Source organism: Moschus berezovskii, chromosome 7 (genome assembly GCF_049115385.1).
Source record: "Moschus berezovskii isolate FMDL1 chromosome 7, NW_MosBer_1.0, whole genome shotgun sequence".
Taxonomy (NCBI): domain Eukaryota; kingdom Metazoa; phylum Chordata; class Mammalia; order Artiodactyla; family Moschidae; genus Moschus; species Moschus berezovskii.
This window is the reverse complement of record NC_142466.1, coordinates 90,568,255-90,585,230: the sequence shown is the minus strand read 5'-3', so window position 1 is coordinate 90,585,230 and position 16,976 is coordinate 90,568,255. Positions and strand designations below refer to the sequence as shown.

The 16,976-nt window shown below is 42.1% G+C and overlaps 1 protein-coding gene and 1 pseudogene across 10 annotated transcripts in view; both read left to right on the top strand.

Moving 5' to 3' along the window:
* Window positions 1-1,584: 1,584 nt before the first annotated feature.
* The window catches only part of SLC35D2 (solute carrier family 35 member D2), a 59,927-nt gene continuing 44,535 nt past the window's right edge, over window positions 1,585-16,976 (top strand). For 2 of the 10 annotated variants that reach the window (XM_088838112.1, XM_088838108.1), the window contains exons 1-3: window positions 1,602-1,856; window positions 11,182-11,215; window positions 14,822-14,908. In XM_088838112.1, the coding sequence (XP_088694238.1) occupies window positions 1,705-1,856; window positions 11,182-11,215; window positions 14,822-14,908 (273 nt within the window). In that variant the 5' untranslated portion in view covers window positions 1,602-1,704. The other 8 variants (XM_088838107.1, XR_016037876.1, XM_088838109.1 and 5 more) reach the window with 8 other exon arrangements.
* LOC148777399 (elongation factor 1-alpha 1 pseudogene) lies at window positions 11,814-14,792 on the top strand (annotated as a pseudogene).

Here is a 16,976-nt window from a genome sequence, read left to right as displayed (position 1 = left end):
TCAGTTCAGTTCAGTCACTCAGTCGTGTCCAACTCTTTGCAATCCCGTGAACCGCAGCACGCCAGGCCTCCCTGTCCATCACCAACTCCCGGAGTTACCCAAACTCATGTCCATTGAGTTGGTGATGCCATCCAATAATTTCATCCTCTGTCATCCCTTTCTCCTCCTGCCCTCAATCTTTCCCAACATCAGTGTCTTTTCAAATAAGTCAGCTCTTCGTATCAGGTGGCCAAAATATTGGAATTTCAGCTTCAACATCAGTCCTTCCAGTGAATGCCCAGGACTGATCTCCTTTCTTATCCATACCAAAAATGTTCTTGGACGTTCATTACCTCCAGTGGAAAACCATTGCATGGCATAGCTTCAATCTCTATTTAACCTGAAAACTAGCTTTTCTAAAAAGTTGAAATTTCAAGTTTTTTAAATTGTTTAGAATGAAAATATGGGACATTTAATTGAAAGAATGTTAGAACAGGTAGACTCTGGTCAGAGTAGGCAGTTCTGGGAGACCCTCCTTGAATTAACATGAACAACAAACCGATGTTTAACTTGTAGAAAAGAAATAGGTAAGGGGAGAACCTGCCTTAACCCAGAGGCAAAAAAAGCCTGGAGACTTTGCACCCGCTTATACCCCTGGCCCCTCCACTCCTAGGTACTTTCCGAAGATAAATGAAAATATGCTTTCACACAAAAACTTGTACACGAATGTTTGTGGAAGCCTTTTTTTGGGTAATAGCCCTAAACTGGAAACAACCAAACATGGCCACCACCTGCCTAGGGAATGGATAAACAAATTATGGTACTACTCAACAATGAAGACTCAAACATGGGTGAGTCACAAAAACAATAAACTGGGTGTCAAGAGCCTTGAAACAGTACATGTGCATTTATATGAGCTTTCTGAAAGGGCAAATCTAACCTACGGTAACAGAAATCTGAATGCAATGCCAGGGGGATCGACTTCAGTGGGACACAAAGGGCACTTTTTGGGGTGATGGAAATGCTCTGTGCCTTGATTTGGGTGATTATACGGCTGTATGCATTTGTCAAAACAGCGGTTATGGACTTGTAAAATCTGCATTTCACTGTGTGTAAGTTAAACGTTCAGTTCAGTCGCTCAGTCGTGTCTGACTCTGCGACTCCATGAACCGCAGCACGCCATGCCTCCCTGTCCATCACCAACTCCCGGAGGCCACCCAAACCCATGTCCATTGAGTCTGTGATGCCACCCAACCATCTCATCCTCAGTTGTCCACTTCTCCTGCCCTCAATCTTTCCCAGCATCAGGGTCTTTTCAAATGAGTCAGCTCTCCGCATCAGGTGGCCAAAGTATTGGAGTTTCAGCTTCAACATCAGTCCTACCAATGAACACCCAGGACTGAAAATACTATTTTTTTTTTTAAAAGGGCAAAACAAACCCTAAGTCTTAACGTTTCTCCCTAAGGCGGCAGTTTAGAGGAAGACAGGGTTTTTAAAAACTTTCCCAAACCCAGACAAGAGTCAGAGGGTGGTGCCTTTGACGACGAACTTGAGCCGAACCCGCTCCTGCGTGCGGGCAGCTTTGGGGCGCCGGGCGCGGGGCGTGTGGGGTTCCCTCCGTGGCCCTTCCTGTTTCGGCCGCGCCTCCTCCCGCGCTGCCTGGGGGCGGGGACTGCACTGGGGCGGCGCGGGCCCGAGGGTGGCCCGGACGGGCGGCCGCGAGACATGACGGCCGGCGGCCAGGCCGAGGGCGCGGGCGCGGACGCCGCTCCCGCGCGGCTGCCTTCCCGGGTGGCCAAGCTACTCTCGGCCCTCTTCTATGGGACCTGCTCCTTCCTCCTCGTGCTGGTCAACAAGGCGCTGCTGACCACCTACCGGTGAGGCGGGAGCCTCGGGGCTGGGAGGAGTCCGCGGGGGCGCCCGGCTGCTCCGCGGGATGCCGGGACCTTCCCGCTCCGGCGCCGCGCTGGGCGGGTGCTGGCCGGACTCCGGAGGTCCCAAAGCCGGGGAGAGCCGCGGGGCTGCCTGCTCTCGTGCACTTCGGTCGCACTCGGTCGGCGGGTGGGTGGGAACGGCGAGTGGGAAGTCTCGCTGCTAACTCCGGAGCCAATTTGGGCGGCTAGTGCGCTGCGCACGGGCCACGTATTCAGAGTCCGGACCTTCGCACTGTTCTGGAAACCAAACCACAAACTAGCAAGTCAGCGCGGGCGCACCTTACCGTGACTTACTGCTGCAGGACAGGAAGCGTACCTGTGCTTTTACCAGTGAGCTGAAACTAGCGATCCGAATGTGTCCTTCAAATGTAAGCTATTTCTACAAGTATTCAACCATCAGAAGAGTCCTGAGTGGATGAGTTTATTCGCACTGTTTGATCATTCATTGTCAAATTACCAGCATGTTCATGGGAAAATGGAGAAAACAAAATTTCATATTCTATCTTTTTTTTTTTTTTATGAGTATGTAGTAAACCAACAAATTTGTGTTTCCTTGAACCTGTTGTAAAGATAGAAAATCTTGTTTAATTCTGCTTTGGTTGTATAGGCATCGAAAGCGCTGTGAATTTAGACCCAGCTCCACCAGATAATTACATCTCTGTAAATTATCTCCCAGAGCTCGGCATGAGCAGTCATAAGTGGGGGCTCCTTGTAAACTATACTGTGCTACAAGAATGTAAAATCAGAATTTTATAAAGAGTCCAAAGGGCTTCCCTGGTAGCTCAGTAGTAAAGAATCATCCTGCTTGGGTAGGAGACAGAGATTCCATCCCTGGGTGGGGAAGATCCCTGGAGAAGGAAATGGCAACCCATTCCAGTATTCTTGCCTGGGAAATCGGATGGACAGAGGAGCCTGATAGGTACAGTCCATGGGGTCATGAAAAGAGTGAACACTACTTAAACAACAACAAAGAAACCTCAGAGTGTCTTCAGCCTCCTTATTTTAAACTAGCAGAAGATGAAACCTAGGTGAGCTTGGCCGGTTCCACCTCTACCAGATATTTACTGAGCACCTACTAAGTGCCAATCCCTGGCACCAGGGAAGCAGCTGTGAAAAACACAAAGCACCCTGCGGTGGAGCCCCCTACCTTATCAGTGGTGGAGAGGAAAGTAAACAAGTGGGCTCATGAATAAGCAAGGTGATTTCAGGTTTTCTGTGAGAGTTCCTGGGGTGGAGTGGTTGGTGGAGAGAATTCCACACAGAAGAAAATGTGCTGAAGTGGGCATGAGCTTGGCCTACTGGATGAATAGAGAGAAGGTCATCTGGCTAGAACTGAATGAGCAAGTGGTTGGAGAGACGGTGTTGAGATCGGGAGGATCAGATCCTTCATTCATTCAATAATATTCAGTGAACACCTGTCATCAAAAGAGAATGCTGTTAATAGGCTTTTGGGGAGTGGCTGACAGATATATCAGTTGAAGTCTGATGGTAAATCTCTGCTTTCTGCTCTTGACTGAGCAGTGTACTCACTGACCAGAACAGTGAATGAGTCCAAAAACATGCGTCTTCTTGGAAGCAGGGACCAGTTGAGTGCTTGGAAGATGAAGGACAGTGTTTGACTGGAAAGAATTATATGAGGCATCTCCTGCTATAACCTTTACGTCTTTAAAATTTTGAGTTCCATGATTGAAGGAGGAAGTTGTTTTTGTCTCAGCAAGGCAAAGCCCTTTATAACCTTATATGTTTCACATTTCTGTCATGTGATACACAGTTGGAGAGCCCTGTTCCAAAAACATTGTTTAGTCTCTCATCTCAGGATGCTTCAGAGAATGTTTTGAGGCGAAGAGAGTTGGGGTTATTAGGTTACAACAATAAGCCATAGAAATCTGATCCGGACATTAACTGTTTGAGGATAGAATGTTTTGTTGTCGGGTAGAAGGAAGAACTTTTTGTAGTTACATAGTTTACAGGATTATGGGAATGTAGCTCAGGGAATATTTTTTTTCTCTTCCAGTTTGAGTAGATTGTGTCTGGTTGGAGTACCAGACTGATGAGTGGTCTTACTTATATGTTAGTCTTAGGTCATTGAGTTGCTAAATTTACCTGGTTGAACAGAGAGAGCCTTGGAAGGACTTGGAGTCAGATCCTGTTGGAGTGAGAGGGAAAAGAATCTGCGGGACAAGATGGGCTTTGATGGTTCAGCGCATGTAGCCCGAAGTCCTGAAGGGTGGAGAGAAAGACCAGGACTCCACTAAAGGAGCCACAGAAGCTCAGGAGGCGCTACAGAGAAGAACACTAGCGCTGAACCATCAAAGCCCATCTTGTCCCACAGATTCTTCTCCCTCTCACTCCAACAGGGAGAGGAACAGTAGTGGTTCTTTGAGTCACATTCATGAGGCTTGTGCAGGCAGTCTCAGTTGTTTTTTTGATACTATTTTAATACTGTTCTCTGACATGCAAGATTTTACGAATAATGCTTAATAAAAAGTGTAAACTTAGTTCTATTTAGTTCAACAGGTATTTGCTTGATACTTGCTGTTTGTTTACGCAATCCAGGGCTTTGAGATCATTTAACACAGTCGTTTCCAAACTTGCTTGGTAATGTGAATCCCTGGGAGAGATTTTTTTTTTTAAAGCTATTGAATCAGAGACTCCAGTGGTGGGAACTGGAAGTTTATATTAAAAATCAAAAACAGCTCCTAATTTTCTCCTACTCTGATGAAAACTGGCTCTCTCCTAAAGACACTGCTCCATTCAGCTCCTGGGAAGGAGCTGGATCCTGGTCATGCCCCACTTGTTGCCAGGAGGTGGGGTTGAGTCCTCGAAGCCCCCCGCTGCCTCTGCTCTGTGGAGAGTCCAGGCTTAGCACTCCCTTTCTGTCCTCTCTATGGTGCCTCCTAAGCTTCTGTGGCTCATTTAGTGGAGTCCTGGTCTTTCTCTGCACCCAGACTCGCTTAAGCCCTCAAGACTTGGTGCTACATGTGCTGAACCATCAAAGCCCATCTTGTCCCACATTCTGCGTCACTTCCAGGGCCGTGTGCTCGGTGTGACCCTGCCAGCCACTCCAGTCCCTGTGCAGGATATCCATGCTTAGTGCTGCAGCCCCGGTATTTCTGCCACATCCACCCTCCAGGCGTCCCTTCTCTCCTGGTCTAGCCGGTGGGCCCCTCCGTGGAAGCCCCTAAGACTCCTTCCCAGCTCTTGCTTTGGCTGGTACTTATTTCACACAGCCTACCTTTTGCAACTTTCCTTCAGCATTGAGCAACTCTGACTGTCCTGGGAGAAAAATCACTTTCGGTGTGGCTGGGTTGACTTTAATGTGATGATCACAGACCTCACAACCAGCTTTTCTACCACCTGCTAGTTTCTTCTGGAGCCTTGCTTTCCTTGTCTCAGAAATGTCTCCTTCCTGCTTTCTCTTTTACCCTGAAACCTTCCACACCCCCATCCTCCACTCTCCTCTGATACTTCACTGAGGAAAATAGAAACTGTCAGATGAGGTCCCCTTTCTGCTGTGATGGAGGGAGTGCTTGATCCCTGTGGAGGGCCCAGCTCCCCATTTCTGGATGTCCCCTCCTCCCTGCTCCTTTCATCATCCTCCTGTATTCTGCATCAGCCGCCTCTCTCTGTCAGCTTAAAACATGTTTAGGTTTCTCAAGAAAAAATAACCCTCCCTTGATCCACGTGGGTGCTCATTTCTCTGATCCTTTCAGAGTCAGACTTTCAAAGGTTGTGTACACATACTATCTTCACTTCCTTGCATTCACTCCAAAAATAATTCAGTTAAAAAATTGGGTGTTATTTAAATATACAAATGTACAAAGAAGATGATAATAGTAATTGTTCATATTCCCACTATCTAGAATTAATATTTTGAATTTTTAAAAGAAAAGTCATTCTGTGTGATCATTATAAAGAATTCAAACAAGAGAAAAATATTAGGGTAAAAATTTAAAAATAATTATAGTTGACATTAGGCAATAATTTCAGACATCTTTTAGATGGATGGATTGGAGAAAGGTTGAATTACTTTTTATATAAAGTATTTTTATAGATATAGCTACTTATTTGCTCATTTCTTTATAAATTATTTTCTTTAATTCAAAAAGGAATGGGAAATGAGTGGGGGCTTTCATTTAATTATTCAATTGTTTGAGGATCACCAAAGTCCCTCTGAACTTTCCTGGTGGTTCAAATGGTAGAGAATCTGCCTGCAGTACAGTAGACTTAGGATCAATCCCTGGGTAAGGAAGATCCCCTGGAGAATGGGATAGCTACCCACTCCAGTATTCTTGCCTGAAGAATCCCATGGAGAGAGGAGTCTGGCGGACTATAATCCATGGGGTCACAAAGAATTCGACATGACTGAGCAATTAACACTTAAGTCCCTCTATCACTTTTTATTACGAAAAGTTTCAAGCACACAGGAAAGTGGAAAGCAAAGTACACTGAACATCTGTACATACACCACTGAAATTAAGTAGTTAACATTTTGCTATATTTGAGCGCTGAAGAATTGATACTATTGAATTTGTAGTACTGGAGGAAACTCTTGAGAGTCCGCTGGACTGCAGGACATCAAAACAGTCAATCCTAAAGAAAATCAACCCTGAATATTCCCTGGAAGGACTCTTGCTGAAGCTGAAGCTCCAATACTTTGGCCACATGATGTGAAGAGATGACTCATTGGAAAAGACCCTGAAGCTGGGAAGGATAGAAGGCAAAAGGAGAAGAGGGCGGCCGAGGATGAGATGATTAGATAGCATCACCAACTCAGTGGACATGAATATGAACAAAACGTGAGAGATTTTGGAGAAAGAGAAGCCTGGTGTGCTGCAGTCCATGGAGTCTCATGGACCATTGAATATATCATTCATACATCATGACACTGCACTGTCAGATATTTCAACATGCATGTGTGTGCCTGTTCAGTCGTGTCTGACTCTTTGCGACCCCATGGACTGTAGCCTGGTTCCTCTGTCCATGGGATCTCACAGACAAGAATACTGGAGTGGGTTGCCATTTCCTTCTCCAGAGGATCTTCCTGACCCAGGGATGGAAACCACATCTCCTGTGTTTCCTGCATTGGCAGATGGATTATTTACCACTGTGCCACCTGGGATGCCATATTTCAACATAACTATCCTGAAATATGGATATTCTCTGACATTAGTATCATTTTTGCTCTTAGCAAACTTAACAGTAACCCCCTAAAATAATCTAATACCAAATCTATCTGTTCCATTCCGTCGCTGACTCTTTTGAGACCCCGTGGACTGTAGCCTACCAGGCTTCTCCGTCCATGGGATTCTCCAGGCAAGAATACTGGAGTGGTTTACCGTTTCCTTCTCCAGGGGATCTTCCCGACCCAGGGATCGAACCCGGGTCTCCGGCATTGGAGGCAGACGCTTTAACCTCTGAGCCACCAGAGAAGCCCCTCTATAGTCATCCCAATTGTCTCCAAGATGTTTTTATGATTGTCTTTAAACATTTGAATCAAGATCCAATTGAACTCCATGCAGTGTATACGTCTTTTTAGTTTATTTTAATCTAGAAAAGTTTCCCATCCGCCTCTTCCCCCTGATTATTTTTGTTGTTTAGTCGCTAAGTTGTGTTCAACTCTTTGTGACCCCAGGGACTGCAGCCCACCAGGCTCCTCTGTCCATAGATTTCCCAGGCAAGAGTGCTGGAGTGGGTTGCCATTTCCTTCTCCACTTCCCCTTGATATTGACTTTGAAATGCCTGACCCAGGTGTGTTGTAACATGTCCCCTATTATGATTGTTTGATTTATTTTTTGAAGTCTCACTTGACTTACTTTCTATTTTCTTTAACTGAAAGTTAGAGCTAAAGGCTTGATTACATTCAGAATAAACATTTTTGGCTTTATACTAATACTGGACCCTGTAAATTTCAACTTGCATCATATGAAGGGTTGTAACACCATTAGTCAAAGTATTGGAGTTTCAGCTTTAGCATCAGTCCTTCCAGTGAACACCCAGGACTGATCTCCGTTAGAATGGACTGGTTGGATCTCCTTGAAGTCCAAGGGACTCTGATGCTGGGAAAGGATTAGGGGCGGGAGGAGAAGGGGATGACAGAGAATGAGATGGCTGGATGGCATCACCGACTCTGTGGACATGAGTTTGAGTGAACTCCGGGAGTTGGTGATGGACAGGGAGGCCTGGCGTGCTGTGATTCATGGGGTCGCAGAGAGTTGGACACGACTGAGCGACTGAACTGAACTGAGCTGAACACCATTAGTCATTCTGGCTGTGTTTGAAGGCTTCAGGTGAGGGCTGCAAGTTGCATGTATGTATGAAATTTAGTTTTAACTGAATTGAACGGAGAGAAGAGAAATTAGAGTTCAGTGAAAAGAATTGTTGACTTTCAAATATGTTTCTTCAGTTTTGGACTATATGTATGGCTTCTCTGCTATGAAGCATGACACCTGTGTACTTCTTCCTATCTCCCCTCCCCTCCATGTCTTCTTTTACAGTGTAGCATCCTGTTGGGTAAGTATAATCCCACAGTTGTTTGAATCTGGTCTATGCTAAATGAATACAGTAGTCAGCAGCCTTTTATCGCGGTGTCTCCATTCCAGAGTTCAGGATTTTGATTTGACTCCTAAGTGCTGGATTCCATTGCAGGGTGCTGTTTTTTTTTTTTTTTTCAGGGTGCTGTTTTTATGGAGAGTTCATGGCTGCTGTATTCATCGTGTTGAATATTCTTAACAAGTTTTTTGCAACAAATGTGCTTTTAAATCTGGAGAGTTTGCTTATTTTCCTCATGTCAAGGAAACAAATTTGCCTTTTTTATCTTTGAATTATTTTCTCTCTTTATTGAGAGAAAACAGCGCAGAAATTAGCCCTTTCTGGTGGTATCTATTTTCTAAATCCGTTTATCTTTGAGAATGTTTCTTTTCCCCGTTCATTCACTCTGATTACCTCATCTTGGTAATTCAGTTTTCAGCACCAGTCATTTACTTCCGTGTTGTTTCTAAGTTACTCATAACGGCAGTTATGTTTTCTTCCTCAGTTGGTTTCCTTAGATCTGTGGTTCCCTTTTCATCTCACTTGTTTGCTTTGTTATCTCAATTTTGAGCTGTTGGTTTTGTTGATATCTTCTTATTAAGGTGTTCTGTAGCTGGAAACAGTTAAAAAGGTGCCTTCTTTTCTTGTGTTACATTCTCTTCTCGGCTGAGCTCTTGGTCTTCCTTCAGTAAGCCTTTTGTCGTTTTACTGTTTGTTTATGTTGTAGTCTTATTATTTTGTTTGATGTTGCAGGTTGTATTCCTGGGCAAGGAGACTCTCAGATGCAAGGAAAGTATACTGGGCAGTGCTCTTGGGACCCACTCCTGTTGGGGAGTGAGGGAAGCAGGATTAAGTAGAGAGAGAAGCTGGGCTATGCTTCACTGCAACAGAGCCTGATCCCAGGGTCTCTGGAGCTGGAAGGGCTCAACAGAGTTGTCTTGAATTGGGTCAAGGGCCCTTGGCCTTTATACCTCTGCACAGGCGTGCAGGCTTGGAACCCAGGCTGGTCTCAGGGAGTTAGGGGCTGTTGGCAAGGCATCTTTCTCCCTCTGAGGATGCTCTTGGGAAACTGGGGAATGAGGGCTTCAGTCTAGAAGCAAATGTCTGGGTGACACATCTGGCATCCATTAGATTTCATTTTATTTTCATGGTGGTGCTGTCCAGTCATTCTGTTTTCTCTGACAAAGTAGGTTAGTTCCTTATTCTCTTCTCACCCTATCTGAAATAGGTATGTTTCCCTGTGACATGCAGTTTAGGGGATGAGTGTTATTGTTGTTGGTAGTGGTTTTTGAGTGATATTCCCTCTTTTTAGTAGCTGGACAGAATGACTGGGAGCCAGTGAAGAGCTGGACAGTGAGTGAGCCTGGTGAGGTGATGTGCTGCCTTGTTAAGTATGGTATTAGGTAGAGAGTAAGATTCTGTATCCAGTTGCCTGGTGCCATTTGTTAAAAGACTGTCTTTTCCCTACTCCTCTGTATGGTCATTTTTGTCATGAGTCAGGTTTCCATGTAGGTGTGTATCTGTCCTCATCTCTGTTCTCTTGCATTGTCTGGTTAGAATATCATTGTGCAAATACCACACTCTCTCATTTGTTGTGACTTCAAAATCAATCCTGGGAAATTCCCTGGTGGTCCAGTGGTTAGGGCTCTGTGATTCCACTGCAGGGTAGCAGGGTATGGGTTCAATTCCTGGTCTGGGAACTAGGATTCCAGCATGCTACAGCCAAAAAAAGAGAGAATACTGGCATCCAGCAGAATCAGTCCTCCAAAGTTTTTTCTCCACAATTATCTTAGATCATGTTTGCTTTTGCCTTGAAATTCAGTTTTAGGGTCAATACAAGATACCTGTTCTTGTTTGTAAAGAGAGATTTGATTTTATAGATCAGTTTGTGGATAATTGTTCACTACAATATTGATTCTAATCCATGAGCTTTATTTAGGGCTTCTTTCATTTTTTAAATATAGATTTATAGTTTTCTATGTAGAGGTAGCTCTTAGAAATATTTTATTAGGTTTGTACCTAGGTATATTATTTTGAAGAAAGGAAGCCAGCATTAATGAATCTCCATGTAGCCATCATCCAGTTTCAACAAGCTTGTTACATTTGTATCGCTCCTCTTCTCAATTCCAACATCTCCCACCAGATTATTATGAAATTCTAAAGGATAAGAAGGACTATTTTGTTTAAAAAAAAAAAACCACCATAATATCATTTCATGCTTAAAAAGTAAAAATTTTTTATTACCACAAAATACCCAGTTAGTATTATTTGATGTTTCTGGGTGCTATTGCAAGTGAACACCTTTAAAATTATTATGTTTTTTGTGTCTTTATGATATATAGACCTAGAAGTGATTTTTTCACATGTTCATCTTCTATCCAGTAACTCTGCTAAAGTTATTTATTAATTCTAGTAATTTATCCCCAGATTACTTTGGCTTTCTACATATACAGCTGTGTTGTTTGTTAATATGACAGCCTACCTCAAGGGTCAATAGAGATTTGCCCAGTTTAGCAATGATCAGTTTAAAAAATGGAAAAGAAATGAACAATGAACAAATTTGATGTTTTCACTAAGACAGAAAAAATAGTCTAAGACTTTTTAATAACCTTTTAATAAGTTTAATAAGCTTTTAATAACATAACCTTTTAATAACTCTTGTCATTCTGTGCTGTATATTGTTTTCAACTTTTTTCATCAGTTGCTAAAATTATTTGTTATTCTATATTCTTTGTAGTTTCCCATCACCAATTGTTCTTGGAGTTGGACAGGTAAGTGAAAAAAGATAAATTAGCCTCTTAATTATTTGTTACTACATATGATGAAATTGTAAGTGCTTTTGTTTAAGACTGTGGTTTACTAATTTGTTCAGTTGGCAGAGGACTGTGGTACTTTGGGTGAGACAACGTGAAGTACTGATACATTTTATTTCATTTTACAATTTAGGAATAGTTGTATTTGTAGGGAAAATGACTAATTCTAACTTCCTTAATAGAATTTAATTACCCTTAAGTAAGGGGGCAGCAGACTGAAAGCCTCCAAGGTCTGCTGGGTTACAGATGAGTGTGCACAGTTGAAGTCACTGTGCTTGTTTAAGAAAAGGATTGGGGACATGAGGTGAGGCTCACCAGGAGTCAGGGAAATTTTATTTTCACAGCAGACCTCCCAATTTGTAAATGGTGGCAACAGATTCATATTTTTTCATAAAACTCTCTATGGGCCAAACGAAACAGGTTTGCAGTTTCCTTCCTGAACTTCGTGATGTTTGTTCTCAAGTCTAAGGGTAAGCTTGGATAAACTTTCAAACTTACCCACATTTGGCTGCTTCTTAAATTTTCCATTAATATTATTTTGTGACTTGCTTACTTTTTTTTTTTTTTTTGTCATACGCTAGTGATTTCTAGTAGACAAATGTTAACAGGGACTGAAGGGTTTTTTTGTTTGTTTTTCGTTTACAAGGAGAAAAAATTATAAAAATTATATCTGTTAACTAAATTTTAAATTGTGAATCTGGAATTTATACAAATAAACATTATTCTAGTTCAATGTTTTGCTAATAAGATACTCCTTGCACATCATTTTAGGGTGAAAAAATAACAAGGAAACAGTGTTTCCTTAAGGTAATAAAAAATATATCTTTATGGTTCAGTGTGAAAATATGTTTAAAGAAGTACTTTAGCTTTTTCGCAATGGGTTTGCCGCCAGGACACAGGTGTCATGAAAACCACTGTTAAACCTAAGCCAAAATTGGAAAGGAGAAGACCTACATCAACACCGTTGTCATGGGGCACGTAGATTCAGGGAAGTCTACCACGACTGGCCATCTGATCTACAAGAGAACAGTTGAAAAGTTCGAGAAGGAGGCTGCCGAGATGGGAAAAGGCTCCTTCAAATATGCCTGGGTCTTGGACAAACTGAAAGCTGAATGTGAGCGTAGTATCGCCATTGATATCTCCCTGTGGAAATTTGAGACCAGCAAGTACTATGTTACCATCATTGATGCCCCAGGACACAGAGACTTCATCAAAAACATGATTACAGGCACATCCCAGGCTGACTGTGCTGAGCTGATTGTCGCTGCTGGTGTTGGTGAATTTGAAGCTGGTATCTCCAAGAACCGGCAGACACGTGAGCATGCCCTTCTGGCTTACACCCTGGGTGTGAAACAACTAGCTGTTGGCGTTAACAAAATGGATTTCACTGAGCCACCCTACAGCCAGAAGAGATGTGAGGAAACTGTTAAGGAAGTCAGCACCTACATTAAGAAAATTGGCTGCAACCCCGACACAGTAGCATTTGTGCCAATTTCTGGCTGGAATGGTGACAACATGCTGGAGCCAAGTGCTAACATGCCGTGGTTCAAGGGATGGAAAGACACCCGTAAGGATGGCAATGCCAGTGGAACCACCCTGCTTGAAGCTCTGGATTGCATCCTGCCACCAACTCGCCCAACTGACAAACCCTTGCGTTTGCCTCTCCAGGATGTCTATAAAATTGGTGGTATTGGTACTGTCCCTGTGGGTTGTGTGGGGACTGGTGTTCTCAAACTTGGCATGGTGGTCACCTTTGCTCCAGTCAATGTAACAACTGAAGTGAAGTCTGTAGAAATGCACCATGAAGCACTGAGTGAAGCCCTTCCTGGGGACGATGTGGGCTTCAATGTCAAGAACGTGTCTGTCAAAGATGTCTGTCATGGCAGTGTGGCTGGTGACAGCAAAAATAATCCACCCATGGAAGCTGCTGGCTTCACAGCTCAGGTGATTATTTTGAACCACCAAGGCCAAATCAGTGCTGGATATGCACCTGTGCTGGATTGTCACACAGCTCACATTGCTTGCAAGTTTGCTGAGCTGAAGGAGAAGATTGATCGTCTCTGGGAAAAAGCTGGAAGATGGCCCTAAATTCTTGGAATCTGGTGACGCTGCCATCATTGATATGGTTCCTGGCAAGCCCATGTGTGTCGAGAGCTTCTCTGACTATCCTCCTCTGGGCTGTTTTGCTGTGCGTGGCATAAGACAGACTGTCGCTGTGGGTGTCATCAAAGCAGTGGACAAGAAGGCAGCCGGAGCAGGCAAGGTCACCAAGTCTGCCCAGAAAGCTCAGAAGGCTAAATGAATATTATCCCCAATACCTGCCACCCCAGTCTTAATCAGTGGTGAAAGAACGGTCTTAGAGCTGTTTGTTTCAATTGGCCATTTAAGTTTAATAGTAAAAGACTGGTTAATGGTAACAATGCATCGTAAAACCTTCAGAAGGAAAGGAGAATGTTTTTGTGGACCATATGTTTTGTGTGTAGCAATTTAAGTTATTAGTTTTTAAAATCAGTACTTTTTAATGAAAACAACTTGACCAAAAATCTGTCACAGAATTTGAGACCCATTAAAAAAAGTTTAATGAGAAAAAAAAAGTGCTTTAAAAGATCAATAGTATGTGGTAATATGCCCTATGTAATGCCCAAGGCAAATAAATTCACTGTCTTGTACTCAATTAAGGCAAAAACCTTTCTGATTTGTAGTTTGTAAGGGAAGAAGCCAGTAGACCAAATTTTAAAAATCTGAATTGCAGAATAGTTTACATAGTGTTGGTATATTTCTGTTAAGAATTATAAAGTAAGTCATAAATGCAAACTACAGTTATTATTCAGAGTGAGCTTGAGTTATATAAATCTATCCTAACTATCTGTACACTCAGGCTCAAGGTTTAGGACAATAATCATGTTGAAGGAGTCCTTATGTTTTTGCATCCTAATATGGAGAAAAGTGAATAAATTCTAAAATTTGCATAGAAAGATGGTGTTAAAACTTTTTATTTTGTAATAATAATCTGGAGTATTTCTGATATACCTGGTGTAACCCAGCTGAATAGCATTTGAATGAGATATTTTTTGTAACACTGGCTCGGTGGAGAGAAAATGTCTTCTGTGTTACAGAAATTGTGTACTTTACAAAATATATTTATGTGTGAAATTTGCCTCCTTCCCCCCCCCCTTTTCAGCCCAACACTTACTTTATGGGGGAAGGTGACCATATGCTCAGTACGTGGGAGGTATGGTTCAGGATCAGTAAGCAGCCTCACTGACTGTGGTCACCCTGGTCTGATTGGGGTACACCATTGTTTTTTCCCTCTGAGCCGCTTGAGATCACGTGTATATGTGTAAGTCTATTTAATGTTATACTTTTTGCCTGTGGTTCTAATGCAATCTATGCAGTGACAAAAAAATCAGCATTTTAAGGAATAATAATTTTTTTGGAACCTAGAAAATAGATTTTTCCGATACATATGTTTTTGATGAATCTCTTTTCTTCTGATGATGTATTTGTACCTCAAATAGTCTTTCTAGATATTTTGCTGAAGTTTTTCTCTTCCCTTTTCTTTAGATGGCAGTTACCATAATGATACTATATGTGTCCAAGCTAAATAAAATAATTCACTTTCCTGATTTTGACAAGAAAATTCCTACAAAGGTATGTGATGGAAAGTACATATAGCTATGTTGGAAGGTGTGAAAATGCTATAAAATTACAAATTGATCTTAGAGTACAGGTCCATTTCCATATACCCTGTGCTTCCTGCTGGTTAGAAACTTTTTAATAAAGATTTCATATCATTCAGTGGTCCACTAATGTAACATGATAGTAAAAGTGTGTGCTTAGCAATGGATATTAAGTAAATACTAAGTGTCTTCTGAAACAGCAAAACTCTCTAACAGAAATTGTCAAGCTTGTTTGGTAAAGGACCAGATAGCAAATAATTAGACTCTGTGGGCCAGACTATCTCTCTTGCAGCTATTGAGCACTGTTCTCTGAAAGCAGGTGTAGATGATACGTGTATAAATGAATCGATGTAGTTATGTTCTAATACAACTTTATTTGCATAAATAGAAGATGAATTAGATTTATCTCTTGGGCCCTCCCAGTTTGCTGATCCCTGCTTTAAATTTTCATTTTTAGCTTGGGTAGATAAAACCTGTGAGTGGAATAAAGAGTAAATACAATTTGATATACATAGTTTGTTTCTTTTTTTCCCCATGGTAGAACTACAAACACGAGACCTGCCATTTCTTCCTGGGTATGTGGAATGGAACTAATTTTATTGAACAGTTGCTAGGTGCCAGGCATGAGGCCAGACATCTAATTCCTAGAACAGTCCCCTGTGACCAGTGGTATTAAATGGATCAGGGTGACATTTTTGGATTTAGGGAGGTTAAATCAGATTGCAGTTCCTTGAAAGTAAAGAGCTCACGTGGTTTGTTCACTCCATGTCTCTAAGGCATGGAAAAACGTTGGCATCTAGCTCTGGATTATTCATTAGGCTAAATAAACATGCTTACAGCATCAATAATCAGGGACATCTACAAACAGAGAAAAACAAACCACCGAAGTGTAGGAAAGGTATTAACCTAGTCATCATAAGAAAAATCAGAATATTGTTGGACTTGCCTACATTTAGTTTATGATATAATTTTAAGTACTTTAAACAATTGTGAAATATCTAGACATAGGAAAAAAAGGCATCATCCATGAATTTGTAGTTGAATGAATAATTACCCTTGTAATCATTACCTAGGTCATGAGATGGGGGTCACAGAATCCTTACCTACTATTCTGACTTTTGTTGTAATGATTTTCTTGAGTTCTTTGTAAGTTTTCTAAGTTTGTATGTATACTTGAATTTAGTTTTGCCTGTTTTTGGAGGTTATATAAAGGGAATTAAACTATATATTTTTTGTATCTTGCTTTCACTTTATTATGATGGTAAGATTCATCTACACTGCTGTGTGTAGCTGTGTTCTTTTATTTTCATTGTATAGATATAATTTATCTGTTTTACTGTTTATGGTAATTGGAGTTGTTTCTGGTTTGGGCACTAGAAAAATAAAAAGTACTGTTCTGAATGTACTGAGGGTTGGATCTCGATGCAGATGTATTAGTCAGATAAGGCTCCCATAACAAAATACAGTAGACTAGGTGGCTTAAAAAAAGGAATTTATTTTCTCACACTTCTGGAGACAGGAGGTCCAAGATGAAGGTGCTGATAGGTTTGGTTTCTGGTGAGAGTCCTCTCCTTGCCATATAGACAGCTGCCTTCTCACTGTGACCTCATGTGGCCTTTATGCTGTGCACTCCTGGTGTGTCTTCCTCTTCTTATAAGGACACAGGTCCTATTGGATTAGGACCCCACACTTACTAGCTCACTTAACCTTAATTACCTCCTTCTCTACCTGCAGTCACCTGGGGTCTAGGGCTTCAAGATGTGAGTTTAGAGCAGACACAGTTCAGTCCAAAACAGCACGTGTGCATGTAGTTTCTTTGGGAGGCTTATCACAAAGTGAAACTGCTGACTCCTAGAGTGAGCATATTGTCACCTTGAAAAGATAATGGCAGACTGTTCTCCCAAGTGGTTGTACCAATTCGCACTCCTGACAAAAGTGTATGAAAGTCCCTATTGCTCCTCATTCTTGCCAGTGCTGGGTGTGTAATGACATCTTCTTGGCTTTTATTTGCATTTCCCTGGTTATTAATGAGGTTGAGT